The 16,848-nt window shown below is 38.3% G+C and overlaps 1 protein-coding gene across 4 annotated transcripts in view; it reads left to right on the forward strand.

Moving 5' to 3' along the window:
• The first annotated feature begins 99 nt into the window (after positions 1 to 99).
• TMEM62 (transmembrane protein 62) overlaps positions 100 to 16,848 on the forward strand; it is a 31,188-nt gene continuing 14,439 nt past the window's right edge. Inside the window, exons 1-12 of one of the 4 annotated variants that reach the window (XM_085224860.1) lie at positions 100 to 530; positions 3,065 to 3,176; positions 4,313 to 4,450; positions 5,495 to 5,540; positions 7,470 to 7,611; positions 9,141 to 9,265; positions 9,416 to 9,538; positions 10,365 to 10,520; positions 11,928 to 12,087; positions 13,769 to 13,882; positions 14,809 to 14,893; positions 16,089 to 16,380. In XM_085224860.1, coding sequence (XP_085080986.1) covers positions 234 to 530; positions 3,065 to 3,176; positions 4,313 to 4,450; positions 5,495 to 5,540; positions 7,470 to 7,611; positions 9,141 to 9,265; positions 9,416 to 9,538; positions 10,365 to 10,520; positions 11,928 to 12,087; positions 13,769 to 13,882; positions 14,809 to 14,893; positions 16,089 to 16,156 — 1,566 coding nt within the window. In that variant the 5' untranslated portion in view covers positions 100 to 233 and the 3' untranslated portion in view covers positions 16,157 to 16,380. The other 3 variants (XR_014883521.1, XM_085224859.1, XM_085224861.1) reach the window with 3 other exon arrangements.

Genomic DNA, 16,848 nt, shown 5'->3' on the forward strand with positions numbered 1-16,848 from the left:
GGGGCTCGCGCGCCGCCTGTACCTGACCTGCAGAGAAAACCTGCAGGTGCGTTCTCAGGTATAGTCAGTAAGTTTTCCTCAGTGTATCTGGCTGGGGGTACGCTCAGACCTGTTCGTCAGTCAAATCTTCATCCGAACGCACCGTAGGTTTGTAGTCGCCCCTTTTGGCTGAGCGCTGACAGCGGTGCTGGCGTACAGTGGCCAAGCCGGGGCTGCAGACGCTGTGAATTTTGATGGGCTCTCCTCGCGCGTTAAGCATCGACACGAGCGATCGCGGCTCCTGGCCCCCGCAAATAGAGAGCCCGATTCCCACGTGCCGCGCGGCACGAGGCGCCGAGCTCTCGGCTTCGTTCTTCCAGCCCCTCGAAGAGGCGCGGCCCGAGAGGGCGGGCCGCCGGGCGGAAGTGCCGAAGCCGGCGGAGGGCGGTGGGGGCCGCCCGGGGCGGGCGCGGGCTGGCGGCGAAGCGCAGGATGCTGAAGCTGGCTGCGGGCCTGCTGCTGGCGGCCGCCGCGGCACTGCTGCTGAACTGGTACGCGCCGGCAGCCTCTTCGGCGCCAGCGGGTCTGCGCCGCCGGCAGGCTCCCAGGCCTGCCCCCGGGGCAGAAGCCACCAACCTGCTGTGGGCGGTGCAGGTGAGCGGGGCCCCGCTGAGGGGGTCCGCCGCGGTGGTGAGGGCTGGGTCTGGCGCTGGGGTCGAGGGGGCTCTGCGCGTTTTCTCTGTAAAAGCTCCCTTGTGCTGTCTGTGAGGTGCAGCAGGTGTCCGGCCACTGTGCCTGGGAGACGAAGTGCGAGAAGGGAGGGGTAATTAAAGCTCTCCTAATTATTGCATTAACCTGTGTTGCATCAGTACCCCGTCCTATGTGATACCGGGCTCCTCCGCCCCTTCCTCGGGAAACTTAGGTGACAGAGAAAATCTCTACGCCGTTTTATAGCGTCAGAAGTACTGGGCCGGCACGAGAGCGACACAGCTCGGGTTTCGTGCCCGTGGCCTTGTCTTCAGGCTGAACCCGAAGCAGCTCCGCGCTCCCTGCCCGCCCGGCCGGGCGCCTCCTGACGCCGCAGCGCTCCCTGCTCGCTCCCCGCGCGCTCCTCGCCTACGTGCCGGGTGGGCGCCGGCGGCTGAGGCAGCACCCGGGTGGCTGCACCGTTCCTGCTAACAAATGGGCTCCTTCTGCTATTCCGCTCTTGTTCCGAAACGCTTTCTATATTAGCTGCAGGCAATGCTCTTAGCGTGCAGTCCAACATACTATGAGTCCTATTGTTCTCTCCAATTGCTGTGTATTTTCTAAGCCAGTTTTTCCAGTGTTTTTTTCCTTCTGTTACTTAATACACTGTCACTGCAGAACAGTTTTCAAAGTGCGATATTTGTTTGAATTAATACAGATAACATCCTTATCTGGAGGTTTTAATCTCAGAGCCATCTACAACAGTATGTAGCTCCAAAGCTATGCTGGCGAGCAGCACGCACAGCTACTCCGTACTCCTCTTTGGTTGTGTTACTTCCAGTGGAGTTCTCCCAAGGATAGGTCACGGCACAGCTAATTTGAGGCTTGGCTTTACTTTCGTGGGGTTATGTTCTCTTTCAGATGTGCCCTTTAACGGCAACTTTATCATTGACCTAACTTGGAAATGAATCAAGCGCTAAATCCAGCGCTGTGCCAGATGATGTTATGGGAAACGGGCTGCGAGCTCCCTGGTGACTCCCATGTTTAACCTGGGTCACTGGACTGAGCTTGAGAGGTTCTGCTCCTGCCACAGCTTCTGCAGTGTTTTTCCTCTCACCCACAGGACCATCTCCTGTGAAACCAAACTAAATTATGATCTCTACTACAGTCATCTATTAAGGTTTTTTTGAACTTTCTTATAGTAAAACTTGTTTACTTAGTACCCAGTAGGCTTTCAAATTCAGTATTTGCCCAAGGAGGTTGTGGATTGTATATCCTGTTTCTATAAGCCTCATAATACTCCCTTCTTAATGCCCTCCTTTCCTAAACAACCACTTCTCTAGATTAGGGATGTGGATAGTGGTTTCTCCTCACCCCTAAGGCTCTTCCAACCCATTTTGATAAAAGCTACTTCCTGTGTCTCGGTGGGAGAGGCTTGCTTACTAGATCCATGAGGTGGAGGCAGAAGACAAAAGTAATGCGGGAGGTGGACTTGTATTTCCTTTTGTGAAATTGATTTCCCGGTTTGCTAAGAGCATTACAAACTTTTCCCCTTATCTACTCATTTCCACTTCTTTGTAACTGCCATCACCTTCATACTTCATGGTTTTTAATAATGATAAAGTTCATTTCAGTTCTGCAGAAGCGTTGGGATGCTGCAGCTCTTGGAACTTAACAGAGAAGCCTTTTGTAAATCTTAAGCTGGTATTGTAGTAGGGAAAAAGAATGGGAAGACCCTTCTTGAAAATCAGGCCTCTTGACAACTGTCTACTTATTACGTTTGAGATTTACATTCTCCGTTGTTATTTGTAGAACAGGAGAAAGGTTTCTTATAAGACCTTTTGCTCTAGAATCTGGAGACAGCACTGATAGAAGTTTGTATATTCTCCGTTAGAATGCTGAGATAAATAAGTTGCAAATCCACAGACTTAGGAGAAGATATAAGATGCTCTAGCATTGTCAGTGATTAAAGTAGGTTTGATGCATTGAGGTAGTGCAGTAGAACTGGCAGGTCACAGCCTGAACCAATGGCTGAGCACCAGGTGAGAAGGTGTGGCTAACCCAAGGAGCTCAGGTGAGAGCAATGCACCTGAGTGATTGGAAGGGGTGGAGCGTGGATCCACCCCTCCTCACTCTCATTTAAGGATTAGCAAGCTTGCTGTATATGTGATTTTAGGGGTTACAGGGGTAGTGCTGTATGGTATGCTTGTTCTGCTCTTGTTTTTTTTTTTTTTCTTGTTTGTTGTTTTTTTTTTTTCTCCTAATTGTCTGTTTCTGTACTTACTTGCATCTTTGGTACTGGTATGAATCAATGTGATTACCCTTATGCTGTGCTCTAGTATATTTGGCTTTGTAGAACAACTTGTTTGGGACAGCATCTCATTTTTCTCTTTTGCAGGTGTCAGATATCCATATAAGTAGATTTCAGGATCCCACACGAGCTTCTGACTTAGAAAAATTCTGCTCTGAAACAATCAACATAATTCAGCCAGCATTTGTTCTTGCAACAGGTAAGCAATTTGAAAGTATGAATTTTCTCTTGAATGTTCTGTTAAATAAAAAGCAAATAAGCAAAATTCTAGAATTTTAGAAAAGGGCCTTAAAAGTTAAAGGTTTGTTGAGCTGTGGAAATAGAATTGCAGGTGAAAATAGATTGCTAGAAGCAGAAGAGGCCAACTTCTGAACTTGAGAATTAGTTTTTGCTTAATATCTTGAATTTGATGGGAATTTAGTATATTATGTGTAACTAAGATATAATGCTGTAATGTAGCTATTATTTTTTTCCCTTAATTATCACTATGCATTAGTTATGATTAGTAGTCACCTTCTTTTCTTGTAGAGGTTATGTTTCATTCTTTGTGTGTGAAATTGCAGGAGAGAGCAGTGTCTCTGAAAGAAACTATGAGTTAATTCCTCCCTCAGTTATTCTGTACTAGAACAGTCCCTGCTTATTTGTATGAAATTCTGCTGTGACTTAATGTAAGATTGTTTGTTTTTTTTTTTGCTGGTTTCTATTTGAACTTCTTATATGCCAGGACAGGTAAAATAAGTCTTGCCACTTTATTTGATACCTTAATTCTACTGTTGGAAAGCAGTAAGTTTTAGCAAGCAAATTGAAAGGATTTTGAGCCCTTACTGTAGATGTGGTTTTGTGCTAATTCTCCATGTCTGTCTTGACAGACAGTTGCTTATCTGCTATTTGCTTTTTAAGTTCCGCTCAGAAATAGTTAGCATTTATCTTTTTACTAACACTGCAGGAAAGTGTTAGCATACAAACAAAAATGAGAATGATTTGAACTTCAATTAGAGCTTAAGGAAATACTGAAGGTGTGAAGTCAAACAAAGTCTCTGTGACTGGAATTATCAAGGATAAAGAATGCATAGCACTTAATTTTAGCCTGGCATTAGTAAAAGTGTCACAGTGACACATCTGATGTTTGAACTTTCTGCATCTGCGTTAGAAGGCGTTTACCCTTACAGTAACCTCTTAGGCCAGAAGTCAGGAACGTCCAGATTATACCCAGGAGGCCTGCTGCCACTCACACTAAGAAGCTTGGATTGTATGCTTGCCTACTTTGTATTTGTATGAAGTATTTGCATGAACTGTATGGATATTTAGTTAGATCTCACCTCTGTACATTTGCAGGCGATTTGACAGATGCAAAGACAAGAGATAAATTGGGATCTGAGCAGGTAGAAGAAGAGTGGAAAATTTACCAATCGGTCCTGAAGCGATCAAGAGTCAGGGAAAAAACTAAGTGGATAGACATCAAAGGAAACCATGGTAAGCAGGAACTGAAACATCACTTTCTTTCCTATGATTACAGAGATGATTTAAGTAAGTTTAAATATGAAGAGTTAGTAGTTACAAGCATATTAATGGTGGTTATAAGTCAGTAGAAAGGCTTGCCATCCAAGTACCTGTTCCACTAAGGGCATACTTTGTTTACAGGCACTTACTGGAATCTTAGTAACAAGGAAGTAAGAGTCTTCATTTATTGCTTTGCATGTCAAGTGGTAGCATGTATCTTCAGATGTTAGTTTCCAGGTTGTTGTTTTATATACCCCGTCTTTTAGTAGAAGAGCAAGCTGTAACCTTACTGTACTGAAGAAATAGTTTTAATTTGCTTTTCACAGGTGTCTTCTAACAGGTTTATGTTCTAAAAGTAGCACATCTTCATCAATAACCTTGTAACCGCTGGCTTGTATAGCCTACTGGAAGGGCACAGATAGAAGGCTTAGTACTGAGGTGGTGGAGAAGTACATCCTGTGTTAGGCCCATAACACTCCCATTTTCCTGGAACACTTCTGTTAATAGCCATAATGGAGAGGTGTGAGTCCCAGTACAAACATTCAATCTGTAGTAGGAGAATAGTAGTACAATGCAGTACAAATGTTCCTAGGTTGCTTCTGTTTTATGTATGCTAGTCTATGATGCTATTGCTACTTTATTTTTCCTAGGTTAGTTATGTCTTTATATAACACACTCAATCTCAAAAGCTTCTGTAAAGCTTTGTGGTGAAACTGAAACTGTGTGGTTGATTTTTAGCTACTAAATTACAACTTGCATGTCTACAAAAATTTTGCCTTTGAATTGAAACTTAAATGAGAAGTATTCATTCTACTGGGTCAACTGCATGAAGTATATGATGTTTTCTATGTACACTTGGGCAATCTGCTTATCAACTGTGTATTTGTTATTTTTTTAAATACAGCTTGCCAGTGCTTGCTGAGACCACTCTATTTCAATGTCAAGAATTAAGAAATACAGACAAATAATCAATTTAAGTGAAAATATATTCATTTCCTTTTTTCATCTCTCTTACAGATTCATTCAACATTCCACGCCTGGATAGCATTCAGAATTACTACAGGTATTTTTATTTTCTACACAGACACCATTTTATTCAATATTGAAATTGTTGAGCAATATTCTGTTTTCAGTTGTCAGTTACGCTTTCTCACTGACTGTTCTATAGCCCAGGATCACATTTGCCATTCCTACTCCTGGTTAGCTGTGTAGGATGGTCTTGGAGTACAGAGAATTATTTGCTTAGCCTTCTAATCTCTTAGCCCTGTATATTTTGTAATTGCATACATTGTAAATCTACTGTGACTAGGAAACATACTGTGCATTGTATTTCTTTAGTAATTTTGTGGCATGTTTCTGTGAAACAAGTATTTTTGAAGACTCTATTTGAAATAGATGGGGGGAAAAGGAAAAAGCAACACAACACTTCTTGTTCTTTCTGCTCGTTTTCATGTCGTATGGGTCTAAATTTCATCTGAACCATTTCTTCATACTTGATTTTTTTTTTTTAAAGAATATAAGTAGTAATAGAGATGTGGGGGGGGGGAAAAGGATGCTGGGCGGACAAGTCTTAAGGAACACGCTGGAGATCTAAATGGAAAGATTGGTCAGGAAGCTTTCACCTTTTCCATTGACTCTTTGGTTTGTATATTGTAAAGGTATCCACAGCTGTTATTGATGTTCAGTCCCTCCTTTTTTTCCCTGCCCTTCACATTTGAACACAAAATATTGTTTCATAACATCAGTGATGCTCTCAGCTCAGACTCTTTAGAACTGGGGGAGGACTTAGAAATCTAATTTCTACTTTAATTCAACCTCTCTTCACAGTAAGAACAGAAAATTTGATAGCTCACCAATTTGCTTCAGTTCCTGCAGCCAGGCAAGAGCAGATAATGTTTCCCATGAATTCACAGATGGTATCCAAGAGCAGCTTTATTTGCAGGAGAATGTGGAATTCAAATGTGGATTTACAGTGCAGGGGTGTATGTATGGCATAATGAGACTTTCATATGGGCTAGTTCAGTGCATGTCCCTGTGTCTTCTTTCACAGCTGTGGCAACACAGCAATGTAGTATCTGTCTTCCACTCTATTTATGGTTGCTATCAGAAATCCTAGTGAATTGCATGGGAAGATGTAGCACTAGTAAATTTGTAGGAAAACCCCTGAATTCTTGGTGCTGAAATTTGGCCTGGACAAGATTGCTGTTTGGAAAGATGTATGGATAACCTGCTGAAGAGACAGCCCTCGCAAAAGGAATTCAAAAGGATTAATAAAACATAAAGAACATTTCTATGAAATGTGCCACACTTAAAGGAGATAGAAAGGTGATGGCAGAGTAAACAGAGTCTTGTGGAAGTTTTCTTAATTTGCCACCATCAGTAAACAGTCTAAAGGACAGCATCTTTTTTTCTGTCTGAGACACAGTGAATCCCTTGCATGATACCTGGTCAAATAATTATTTGCTGCACACCTCAAGGCACTGTGGGTTGCAGGTACAAAAATACAGGCCAAGGAAAACAGTTAGCAGAGTAAGATTTGACATTAAATACATATTAAAGTTAAAGAAGGCAGCAGTTGTATTGAAGTATACTACTTCTATACAAATGCATGAGTTCTTATTTTACATCCCCGGTGTAAGCAGAGGATAATTCAACTGTTGCACATAATTTAGGTGAGACTAAAGGCAGAAGTCTAAGGATTGTGGTAGTGAGCTTCCAGATTTCTTAAGAGTTCACGATGTTCATAAACATAACATTAATTTCCAAATATAAAGATTTTGAGAGAGTCTTTAAGGCACTGAAAGTATAGTATATATTCTTTTAAGTACAGGCTTTGCAATGCCATTGATTTTTTTTTTATTTTTAAGATTTTATTGCAGTAACAATATGGAGCTAGATCTAATGCATAAACTTTTGCATTTATCCTACATGTGTCATTTTTGTCATTGCTGTAGGCTTTCCTATTAACAATGTTTTGATTTTATTATGACAGGAAGTACTCTGCCTGGCAGAAAGATGGCTCTTTCCATTATGTCCACACCACCTCATTTGGGAGCTATTCATTCATCTGCGTGGATGCCACACTGAGCCCAGGCCCAAAGAGACCCTATAACTTCTTTGGGATTTTAAATAAGGTATTTTAGAAGTCTTAGTGTTTCATTTTGCTGTCTATTTTAAGGTGTTTTAATCTGGGGGTGTTTTTTCCTTTTTTTATAATCAAGAATCACCTGAAAGATTTATGTTCATCAAAGAATCTCTACATTTCTAAGTTAATGTGTGTGTAATTTGTGTGTTTGCTGTTTTTGAGATACTCTCCTGACTTATTGCATAGAATTACTATATCTTGGCAAACATGTCATATTCTGTCTGTGGTAACAGCCCCAGTGACAAGTAAAGCGTTCTTCTAATCTTATCCAAAGGAGACTCAATATTTCATTAAATGTTTTTTAAATCACTTGATGCTACATAGATGAAAGATGATGTAGGAGTGCAAGGTATTGTACCCTTCTCATTGTTTACTGTAATCCATAGGTATGTAGATCCATAGGTAGCTTTGCATACAAATTCTTAAGCAGTAAAGTAATGCAGCTCCTGTCTGGGCTGCAGTAAGGAGAGAACTTTCTTGGTAATTACCCAGCACCAGGAGTATGAAGAGCCTCACTTGCAGGTTTTTGTATAAATCTTAAGGTAAAGAAAAAAGGTAACCGTAGGTCAGTAGACTCTTATTTAATTCTTAACTGTGTTATGAATTAATCCCCTGCCACGAATTTAAAGAATAAATTGCATTTGTATCAGTGCATAGCTTGGGTTTCTAATAGCTATCTTATGTAGAAATTTTCTTAGAGTCCAAACTCATAAGACAAATCTTAATTACACTGTCCATGCATTACAGCATTCATTTTTAGGTAGGAAGGAAAACAATATACTGATTCTTCTTTTAGTCTAAAAGAGGATTTGCAAAATGTTGAAAGAGTACTTTTTTCCTGCCTCCTGTGTTAAATCTTTCAGCTTATGCTGGTATTGAGAGTCTCTCCAAACTGTAAGTGGTTGATGTCAAAAAGACAGTCAAAGAAGTGAAAGAGAAGTTCAACTTGCTGTCTAAAGTGATACTTTTGTTTAACATTAACAGTAGTGATAGAGTAGTAGTTCGAGGAGTTGGTGTTACAGTTCTTCTAGTGAAATGACTGAATCACATGGTGTGCTGTTCTGAGATCTGACATGGCTGTAAGAGGCTGTCAAGCAAGTCAGGAAATAATAAAGGTGCTAACTGCTGGGTAAATACATTTGTAAATCAACAGAAATGTTTCTTTAACTATATAAACAAGCAGTAGAAAGGATAGAAGTGTAACTTAACTACATCTGTCCTTATAGTACACTCTTCCTCTGTTAAGTTGCAAGGAATTTAAGTATCTTATTTTCATGGCTTTTTCCAACATTGGATTTTTATGATATGTTTAGCAGTACAGCTTGTTTATCCTAAAGCAACTGTGAATGTTCTCTGTAGATAACAGATAAATTGCATTCTTCATTAATTTCTTTCTACATGTCTTTTGTTATTTCCAAACAACTGAAATGGTAAATAGTTAAATAGTTGTTTTATCGGTTTTGTTTGTTTAATGGTTTGCTTGTTGTTTTTTTTTCCCCAAACACCTGTCCATTTCAGAATCAAATGCAAGAGCTCTCTGTGATGGCCACAGAAAGCCTCCGCAGCAATCATACTGTCTGGTTTGGCCATTATCCCACCTCAACAATCATATCCCCTGCCCCAGGGATACGAGCACTAATGAGGTAAGACCTATTTGTCTTTTTTGCATGTGTCTTTGATCTGAAGTACACTTCTAATTTGTCTTCACATACTCGTCTATCACTTCACAGATTTTCTGCAGTGGCATTTCCTTCCTATTCAAACAATCATAATTGTTATGTTTTTTTAATTAGTTCTGCCACAGCTTATTTATGTGGACATCTCCATACAATGGGTGGACTGATGCCAGCCTTGTATAGCCAACACCGTGGTGGCACTCTGGAACTGGAATTAGGAGACTGGAAGGATAATAGGAAGTAAGTAAACACTGTGTGAGCAAGTTATTATATGAACCCTAAGTAGTTCTACTTCAATACCTTTTTATGCTATTTAAAGAATTTGAGAGAAGCATTAGATCTGTCTGACTAGTTATTACTATCAGTGTTTTTGAAAAGTGTATGTATTTTGAAGTTTTCCTCCCTATACCAACAGTGTGCTAATGTAGACTAACTCTTTGATTCATTCTTGATATTTAAAAACTAAAAAAATGGCATCTAAATGTCCATGTAATGTGTGTTTAACATTCTAAGTAAGAAAACACTATAATGAAATTCAGCATCAGTACTTTAAGATCTGTGCTCTGGGCCAGCTGTAGGAATTCTAGAAATAAAACATCTACTTGTGCTGTTACCTTAGCAGCATGTCAAAAATGTGATGCTATATGGAATGAATGGTAATATATTAGCTTTTATTCTGCTGTAATGCCAAGAGAAATACGTGTGTGTGTGTGTGTACTGGCAAAAGCTAGCCTTTGGCTATGGCTGGAGTTCTTACACAGATACTATAGAAATGAATGTTATGTCAAAGAATCCGAATACAATGTACATCTCCCTCATTCATATGTGAGATTCAACAGACCTTGACATTTCAATTTTTGAGTATTGTTTCAGTAGTTTGTAATCAAATGAAACTGATGTGAGATAACCAGCTGTACACTTAATGCAGCAATCAGTTAACATATGATTGCGTACAAAAGAGAAGAAATAGAAACTAAGTCAAGTTGTGTGTAGGAACTTGGGAAGCATGTGTGTCACCTGGGCATGCAATAGTTGTGTCAACAAAGTTATCTTTCTTTCGTGTTAGGTACCGGATCCTTGCATTTGATCATGACCTCCTTAGTTTCGTGGATCTCACCTTTGAAGAATGGCCTGCAGTTCTCATCACCAATCCCAAATCCTCCCTTTACAGCAGTTCTTTTCATGAACCACTAGTGAAAATTCTTTACTCCACTCATATCAGGTACCCTATAATAATCTCTTGATTAAGTATTTCATAATGTTTCAATAGGTGAGGTATTTCATGGTATGTATCTGTATTTATTTATATAACATATGCCTTAAAAAAAAAAAGTCACTCTTCTGAGAGATTGTTGCTGAGTGCTCACTTTGTGTAATTTATGCAGTAAAAGCAGAGTTTATAGCACTATTCTATCCTATATACTAGTTCTTGTTTTGCATATGCAGTTATTTCTACCAAAGCCAAGTCCATCTTTTTTTGTGTGACCAAAGCTGGTAGAGTTTAACACTTAAACTGTGTTGTTAATCCTGCATGTTCACATCACCTTCACTGACTTCAGGATTTTGTTTTTGTTTACTTTAAACATCTTAGCCTTTTCTTCTGTTTTCAGTTTTACAGTCCTGCTATATTACAAATATTAGACATTTAATATTACACCCGGGATATATGCTTCGGCTGATTTTTCATATGTTTTAAATCCCTCCATCTTTTCACTTCTGCCTTTTCTACTTTTATTTTGTTTCAAATTTTTATGCACTTTCTGTCATCTTAGATTTGTTATTAGATCAATAAATACAAGTATATTAAATATGCAGAGTCACAATCAAAAGAAGTTTGTTGTACTTCTCAGTTCAGGAAGCTACTTTCCAGTTTCCTGTTTAGAATCTTATCTAAACATTTTTATGATAGATTAAACATATGAACTAGTGGAATAATTACTGTAACTATTTTATTTGATTGACACATGATCCACAATGCTGCCTCTCTTACTGGACACGAAAGAAATTGGACATGCAACATATTGAGTTGATCTTAGTATTATTGTTTCTCTGGACCACTTAACAGTGCTTATAATGTTTCTTGGTACTTCAGATCTGTAGTACCTTTCTTGTGTTCCACTTCATTTCTCATAAATTCAATCACAAACATGAGGAGGTTATGCTCCTGGTAGCAAGAAGTCAAAAACGGGGTGGGTGGGGGGAGGGGGAAACAGCAAAGGAGTTCAAAGAGAGCAGCAATTTCTAATGAAAATGTCTATGTGTATTATGCACCTGTATGTTTGCAGAATGATGCATTCAGCTAATGTTAACAAATGCTTTGACAGCAAGATTCTAAGTTCTAGTATTATTTCTGCCTGGACTTTTGAAGATCTGCACTTTTCCGTCAGCTCCACAGCCCAATTTCCTTTTCTATTATTTTGCACAATACCGTATGGGACTTCCTTTGTTAGTTGTAAGAGAGAGCTCTGTATTATCACTTGCCTACAGATATCTATCATTTTTGTTTCTAACTAATTCCTCTGAATTCTTAAGTCTTATGTGACAAAGGGAAGTCTCTTAAAGGAAATGATGACAAATCTCCAACTCCTTTAATTAGATCTGTTTATTTTGCTGTTGATTCAATCCTTAGAATTCTGGCCTTCTCCTCTGCTGCCATTACTTCTGTCAAAGTCTATATAGATGGAGTTCACCTGGGGAATGCTCATCAGGCATCTGGCCCTCTCTATGTGCTGAAGTGGACCCCACAGAACTATAGTGAAGGGACCCATCAAATAGATGTGACTGTCCAGGTAAGATACCTTTTGGCATTCTTTGTGCTGAATCTTCATGTAGCCATGTGTGCCATCAGCCTTCTGCATCACATAACTAGAGGGAAGATACACGGCAACTGACTCTTAATATTTGTCTGATGGGTTGCTAAATAGGAAAGCATAGACTACTGAGCACTAGAAGATTAATGAAGCATCTGGTTAAGTGTAAGGTTTCTTATTTTTCATGAGAAATATTTAAAAAGGACAGAAGAGCAAGTCACTGTTCAGAAAAAAATTTTGCCTATTACTCAAAAGAAACTATCTTGAACTTTAGCCTTATAAAGACAATCGAGATCGATTAAAGAAAATACAAAGAAGCATGATGTTAGTTCAGAATGCAAAGGAACTGGGTCTGGAAGGTTTTGGAGATGGGAATGCTGTCTTCCATTATTTGTCTGAAGTCCTTTTTACAATCTCTTGCAGGCTGACAGGGAATATGATTTCTCTTTCCCGGAACATCAGACTTACCTCACATTGGATTGCAGGGGGAAAATATTTCTTATTCAGTGCTTCTGCTTTGCAAACATATTTTATTTCTGACCTTTCAAGTGGCTTTCAAAGAACCTAATCGGACTAGGGAATTCAGCTTTGTCCTGCCCAGTAGAACCCAGCTGGGTTCTTCCTCACAGGACAAGGGCGATAAGGCTCCATAATTTCTTCCTGCCCACCCACCCTCTCCAGTGGCTTTCTTGTACCATCAGTGTTCTACCTCTTAGCTTGGTACTGATTTCTGTGATATTTTTTTTTTTTTAGGGTTTTATAACTGATTTTTATTTTGACTATTGAAAATGTATGCACAAAACTGAAAAACACATGCAGATGGTTATACAGATCCGTATAGCAATAGTGGTGGTTTTTGTTGAATTCTGTGGCTTTTTTTTTTTTTGCAAATACAGAACATTAAATAATCTGAATTCCTTTCCAGTTATCAATCACTATTACATCTAGTTTGAGGAAAGAGGAAGATGGAAACCTTAACTTTTATTAGATGTCTAAAGAAAACACAAATACTTGATTGCTCTACATAGTTTCTGGGATTGCCTAAATTTTATGGTCTCAAGTTTCACAGTAAACATACTGAGTTCCTTAATATAAATAGCCAGTTCATTATGTCCTGGGAGATAAGATGTCAATATTAAATCTGTACAAATACCAAAGAATTCTGTTGAAAAAATACAGCAGAATTGGGAATGAAAATGCACTATTGGGTCATCAGGATACCTGTGTTACTTATAGTGTAACCAGTAAATATGCCAGGAACTAAGTACAACAGAGCTTGCTTTTTTCTTTTTTTTTTTTAAGACAGGTTATTATCTAGAATTGAGCTTTCAAAAAACAAATGTTGGTGGTAGCCAGTAAATAGTTGCTGTCTTCTATACAACTGCTGAATGTCTGAAAGGATCTCCTCTATGTGCAGTACTTTCAGATTTTAAAATTAAAATCTCAAATCTCAAACCTAATGAGTTGTAAAATTGTCACTAAGAAATATTCTGTAGGTAGAAGTGTTTTGATACAGCAGCATGCATCTATTCATCAGCTTTCCAGAAATGTTGGAGGGATCAAGTTGCTACTTTAACCTGGGTTTTTTTGTCATTTATGTGTAATATGTTACATTGGCACTATTAGTATATAATTGGTTTCTTATTTTATTTCAATCTAGGATGCTTCTGGAAGAACTATCACACAGGGTCATATATTTTCTATGGAAGAAAACCATCCTCTTAGATTTGGCTTTTGGCCATCTGTTATTCTTCTTACTGACCACTATGTTCTAGTAAGTGCTCTCAGTGAAACAGCTGTCATTCTGTGCTGGCCTCCCCAGGGACTGCAAGGCGCATTTTCCTAGTTCCCAGACTTGAATGCACTTTGCTTTTTTCAGATATAATTCCATTGGAACTTCACAAGTATTTTGATTTTATTTTCTCCAGGTGTATACTTCCAACATGAAGTTTGCATGAACTATTGCTACACAAGTTGCCTTCCACGGTTTAGTCAAAATTATCTGTTCTGATGTGTATATATATGTTTGTTTTATGTAACCAAGAAATTGAAAACAAGCTACTGGAGATATCAGAAAAAGGAAACATCAAATCAGATAAAATTTCGTGATCTTTTGTAATGTGTGTACTGGACAAAAGTCTCCCATCAGCTGCTGATGGGAGCTGTAGCAAGGAAGGCAAAATTCCCATTGATTTCAGTAAGTTTCAGATTATCCAGACATTACAACTCAGTACGAAGAAAGAAGGCATGTAATAGTAGTTAAGGTGTATTTCTGGAAGAGCACATTAGTGTCCACGTGGCTGCAAACAGTATAAATAATTGGCTCAAAACAATTACATTAATTTTAATTAATAACAGTATTCTTTAGTGACTTGAAGTGCAGTTCTATACAGGACAGTATTGGAAAAATATATTTTACATAGGAAGTGTGTTGATGGACTATAAACACATGTGTTTTACAAACACCGCTTTTAAAAGATTCAAGTATACTGTTGTCATACATCCAACCGAATTGAAGTCAGTAAGATGCAAGTGGATGTAAATCTAAGTTTCTTAATTCATTGATGCCATAATGCCAAAAAGCATTGCATATCTGTTTCGATCAGAAATATTTGTATAATTCTATCAGTGTCTAAAAGGGATGCTCAAAGGCTGTTAATATTTCAGAGCTGGCATAGATTTTAAACTGTTTATTTTCAGGCTCGTACACTCTTTGGACTGATTGTGCTGACTCAGATTGCATTGCTGGTTGTTTTCAGATACCTCCAAAAGCCAGCACTCAAAGGTATGAACCAATGTTTCTGGGTTTTTTACTTTCTTTTTTAAGCGGATCTTATTTTGCCTAAACTTACGTACTGTTTATTTGCACGTTAACAATATGTAAATAATTGTTATTCACCATTATGTTTTGCATTTAGCACTGTGCTTTGATTGGGTTCTCAGAAGCTCCTGCTTTGTTTTTTAAGAGGGCCCAGAAAATCTGCAGTATATCAAATGAAGTCAGTTGAGAACTTAAAAACTCAATTGGGTATCTTCATTTAAGCAAAAAAAAAGTCTAAATGTTTCATCTTAATTTTTTCACTGAAAAAATCTGATGCATAGGGAAAGGGATATTTTGCATCAGTCCTTTGTAAGTGTATTTGTTTCACTACAGCTAGTGCACAATTGTCTTTATTCCTGTCACCAGAGTGGAGAAACAGATTTCCTGCTACAATAATTTTTGTTGATCTTTGGAAATGATATATACAGGCTTCTGTCTTTATCAAGATAATAATATCAGTTCTTGTAAACTTGGTATTTTGTTCATGATAATCTGGTAATTGAAAATTAATACTTTCAACTTGATGTTTATCCTTTAAACAACTGTTTGAACCACACCTTACTAATGAGATTTTAGAAGCCGCCTCCTTTCCTATTCGTGTCGCTTTATGTTCCTTCCCTTACACCCATAATCACGTAGCACTGTGAGGCAACTACAGCAACTTATTACATAGAGAAAAGATTTTCAGTTAATTTGATGGAATTCAGCAGTTAAAGTAGAAAGAGCTAGTGCTTCATGATCAGCTAGGTCCCTGGAGACAAGTGTTTCACAGACCTATGAACAAATTTTAGAGCTCTCGATTTCCAAAGTTGAAGCTTGCCCTTTGGGAGTTACTGCTTTGTGAGAAGGGCAGCCATGCACAAGCTCAATTTCTAGAAGCTAACTTCATTTGGAAGGCTCTTTGGATTTCAGTCTATGAATTAACTGCTGCAGTTAAAAGAAGAAATGGATAGTAATTGCTTTTTCTTGCTAGCGTGACATGTTTGTCAGAATGCTGTTTTAACATTTAATTTTATCTGAGTTGCTAGTAAACTTCATCAAGTAGAGCTGATCAAAGAGTATCCTGTTTTTAAGCCTAGTCCTTCATGACCTGCACAGTTACTGTTTTAAAGTCTTACTTTTCATTTAATGTGAACTTTCTCCGTGTTTTTCATTCTAGCAACTTCATTTTCTGGGTATAGAATGGTCACTCAGTTTTATTTGCACACAGTAAGTGCATTTGTTTAGAATGGTAGTCTTTTTCTGCTGTTATTAGCATTGTAATATTTATTAGTTTCTTATTTTTATTTGTCACATTTTAGAAATGCATTACCTTTCATTTGTTCTGTAGACATACCAAATATAAAAGTGTTTCTTAATTAACTGAATGAGTAATGTACAAACTTCTTTCAGAAAGATGTGTGTATGCAAGTTACAGCCTGAATCAAGTTTATTTTTCTGAAATGTTGCCTCTATTTAGAAAAGCCAGGACTACTGGGTCTGACCTCATTTTCTCTTCACGTCTTCAGTAAAATAAATGCCTTCTATTACTCAGTTCTGGTTCTGAATTTATACACTGTTCTGGGTAAGTAACCTGGAGGGCATAAGTTACTTTTTGAAATTACACATCAGATTCTGTTGAAAAATTGGATTTCAGAGATCCTGGATAATGGAGAAAAGATATTAAATTGTAAAATTAATGTGGAACTTCAAAAGTTGGAAGTCCTAAGGAGAATAAAGGTTTATGATGAAGAGCTGGACTTAAAACATCCTCAAATAGATTTAGCAAATTATTACATTTTGAAAGCAAAATGAGTATTTTCATGTTTAATTTGGGTTTCACTTTTTTTTTTTGAGTAAGATCTGTGCCTTGGCATAAAACAAGCACATAGAGTGTGCATCTCACATGACAAATCATTAAGATGTGTCAGCTCTGATAT

Source organism: Meleagris gallopavo, chromosome 5 (assembly GCF_905368555.1).
Source record: "Meleagris gallopavo chromosome 5, MGAL_WU_HG_1.1, whole genome shotgun sequence".
NCBI lineage: Eukaryota > Metazoa > Chordata > Aves > Galliformes > Phasianidae > Meleagris > Meleagris gallopavo.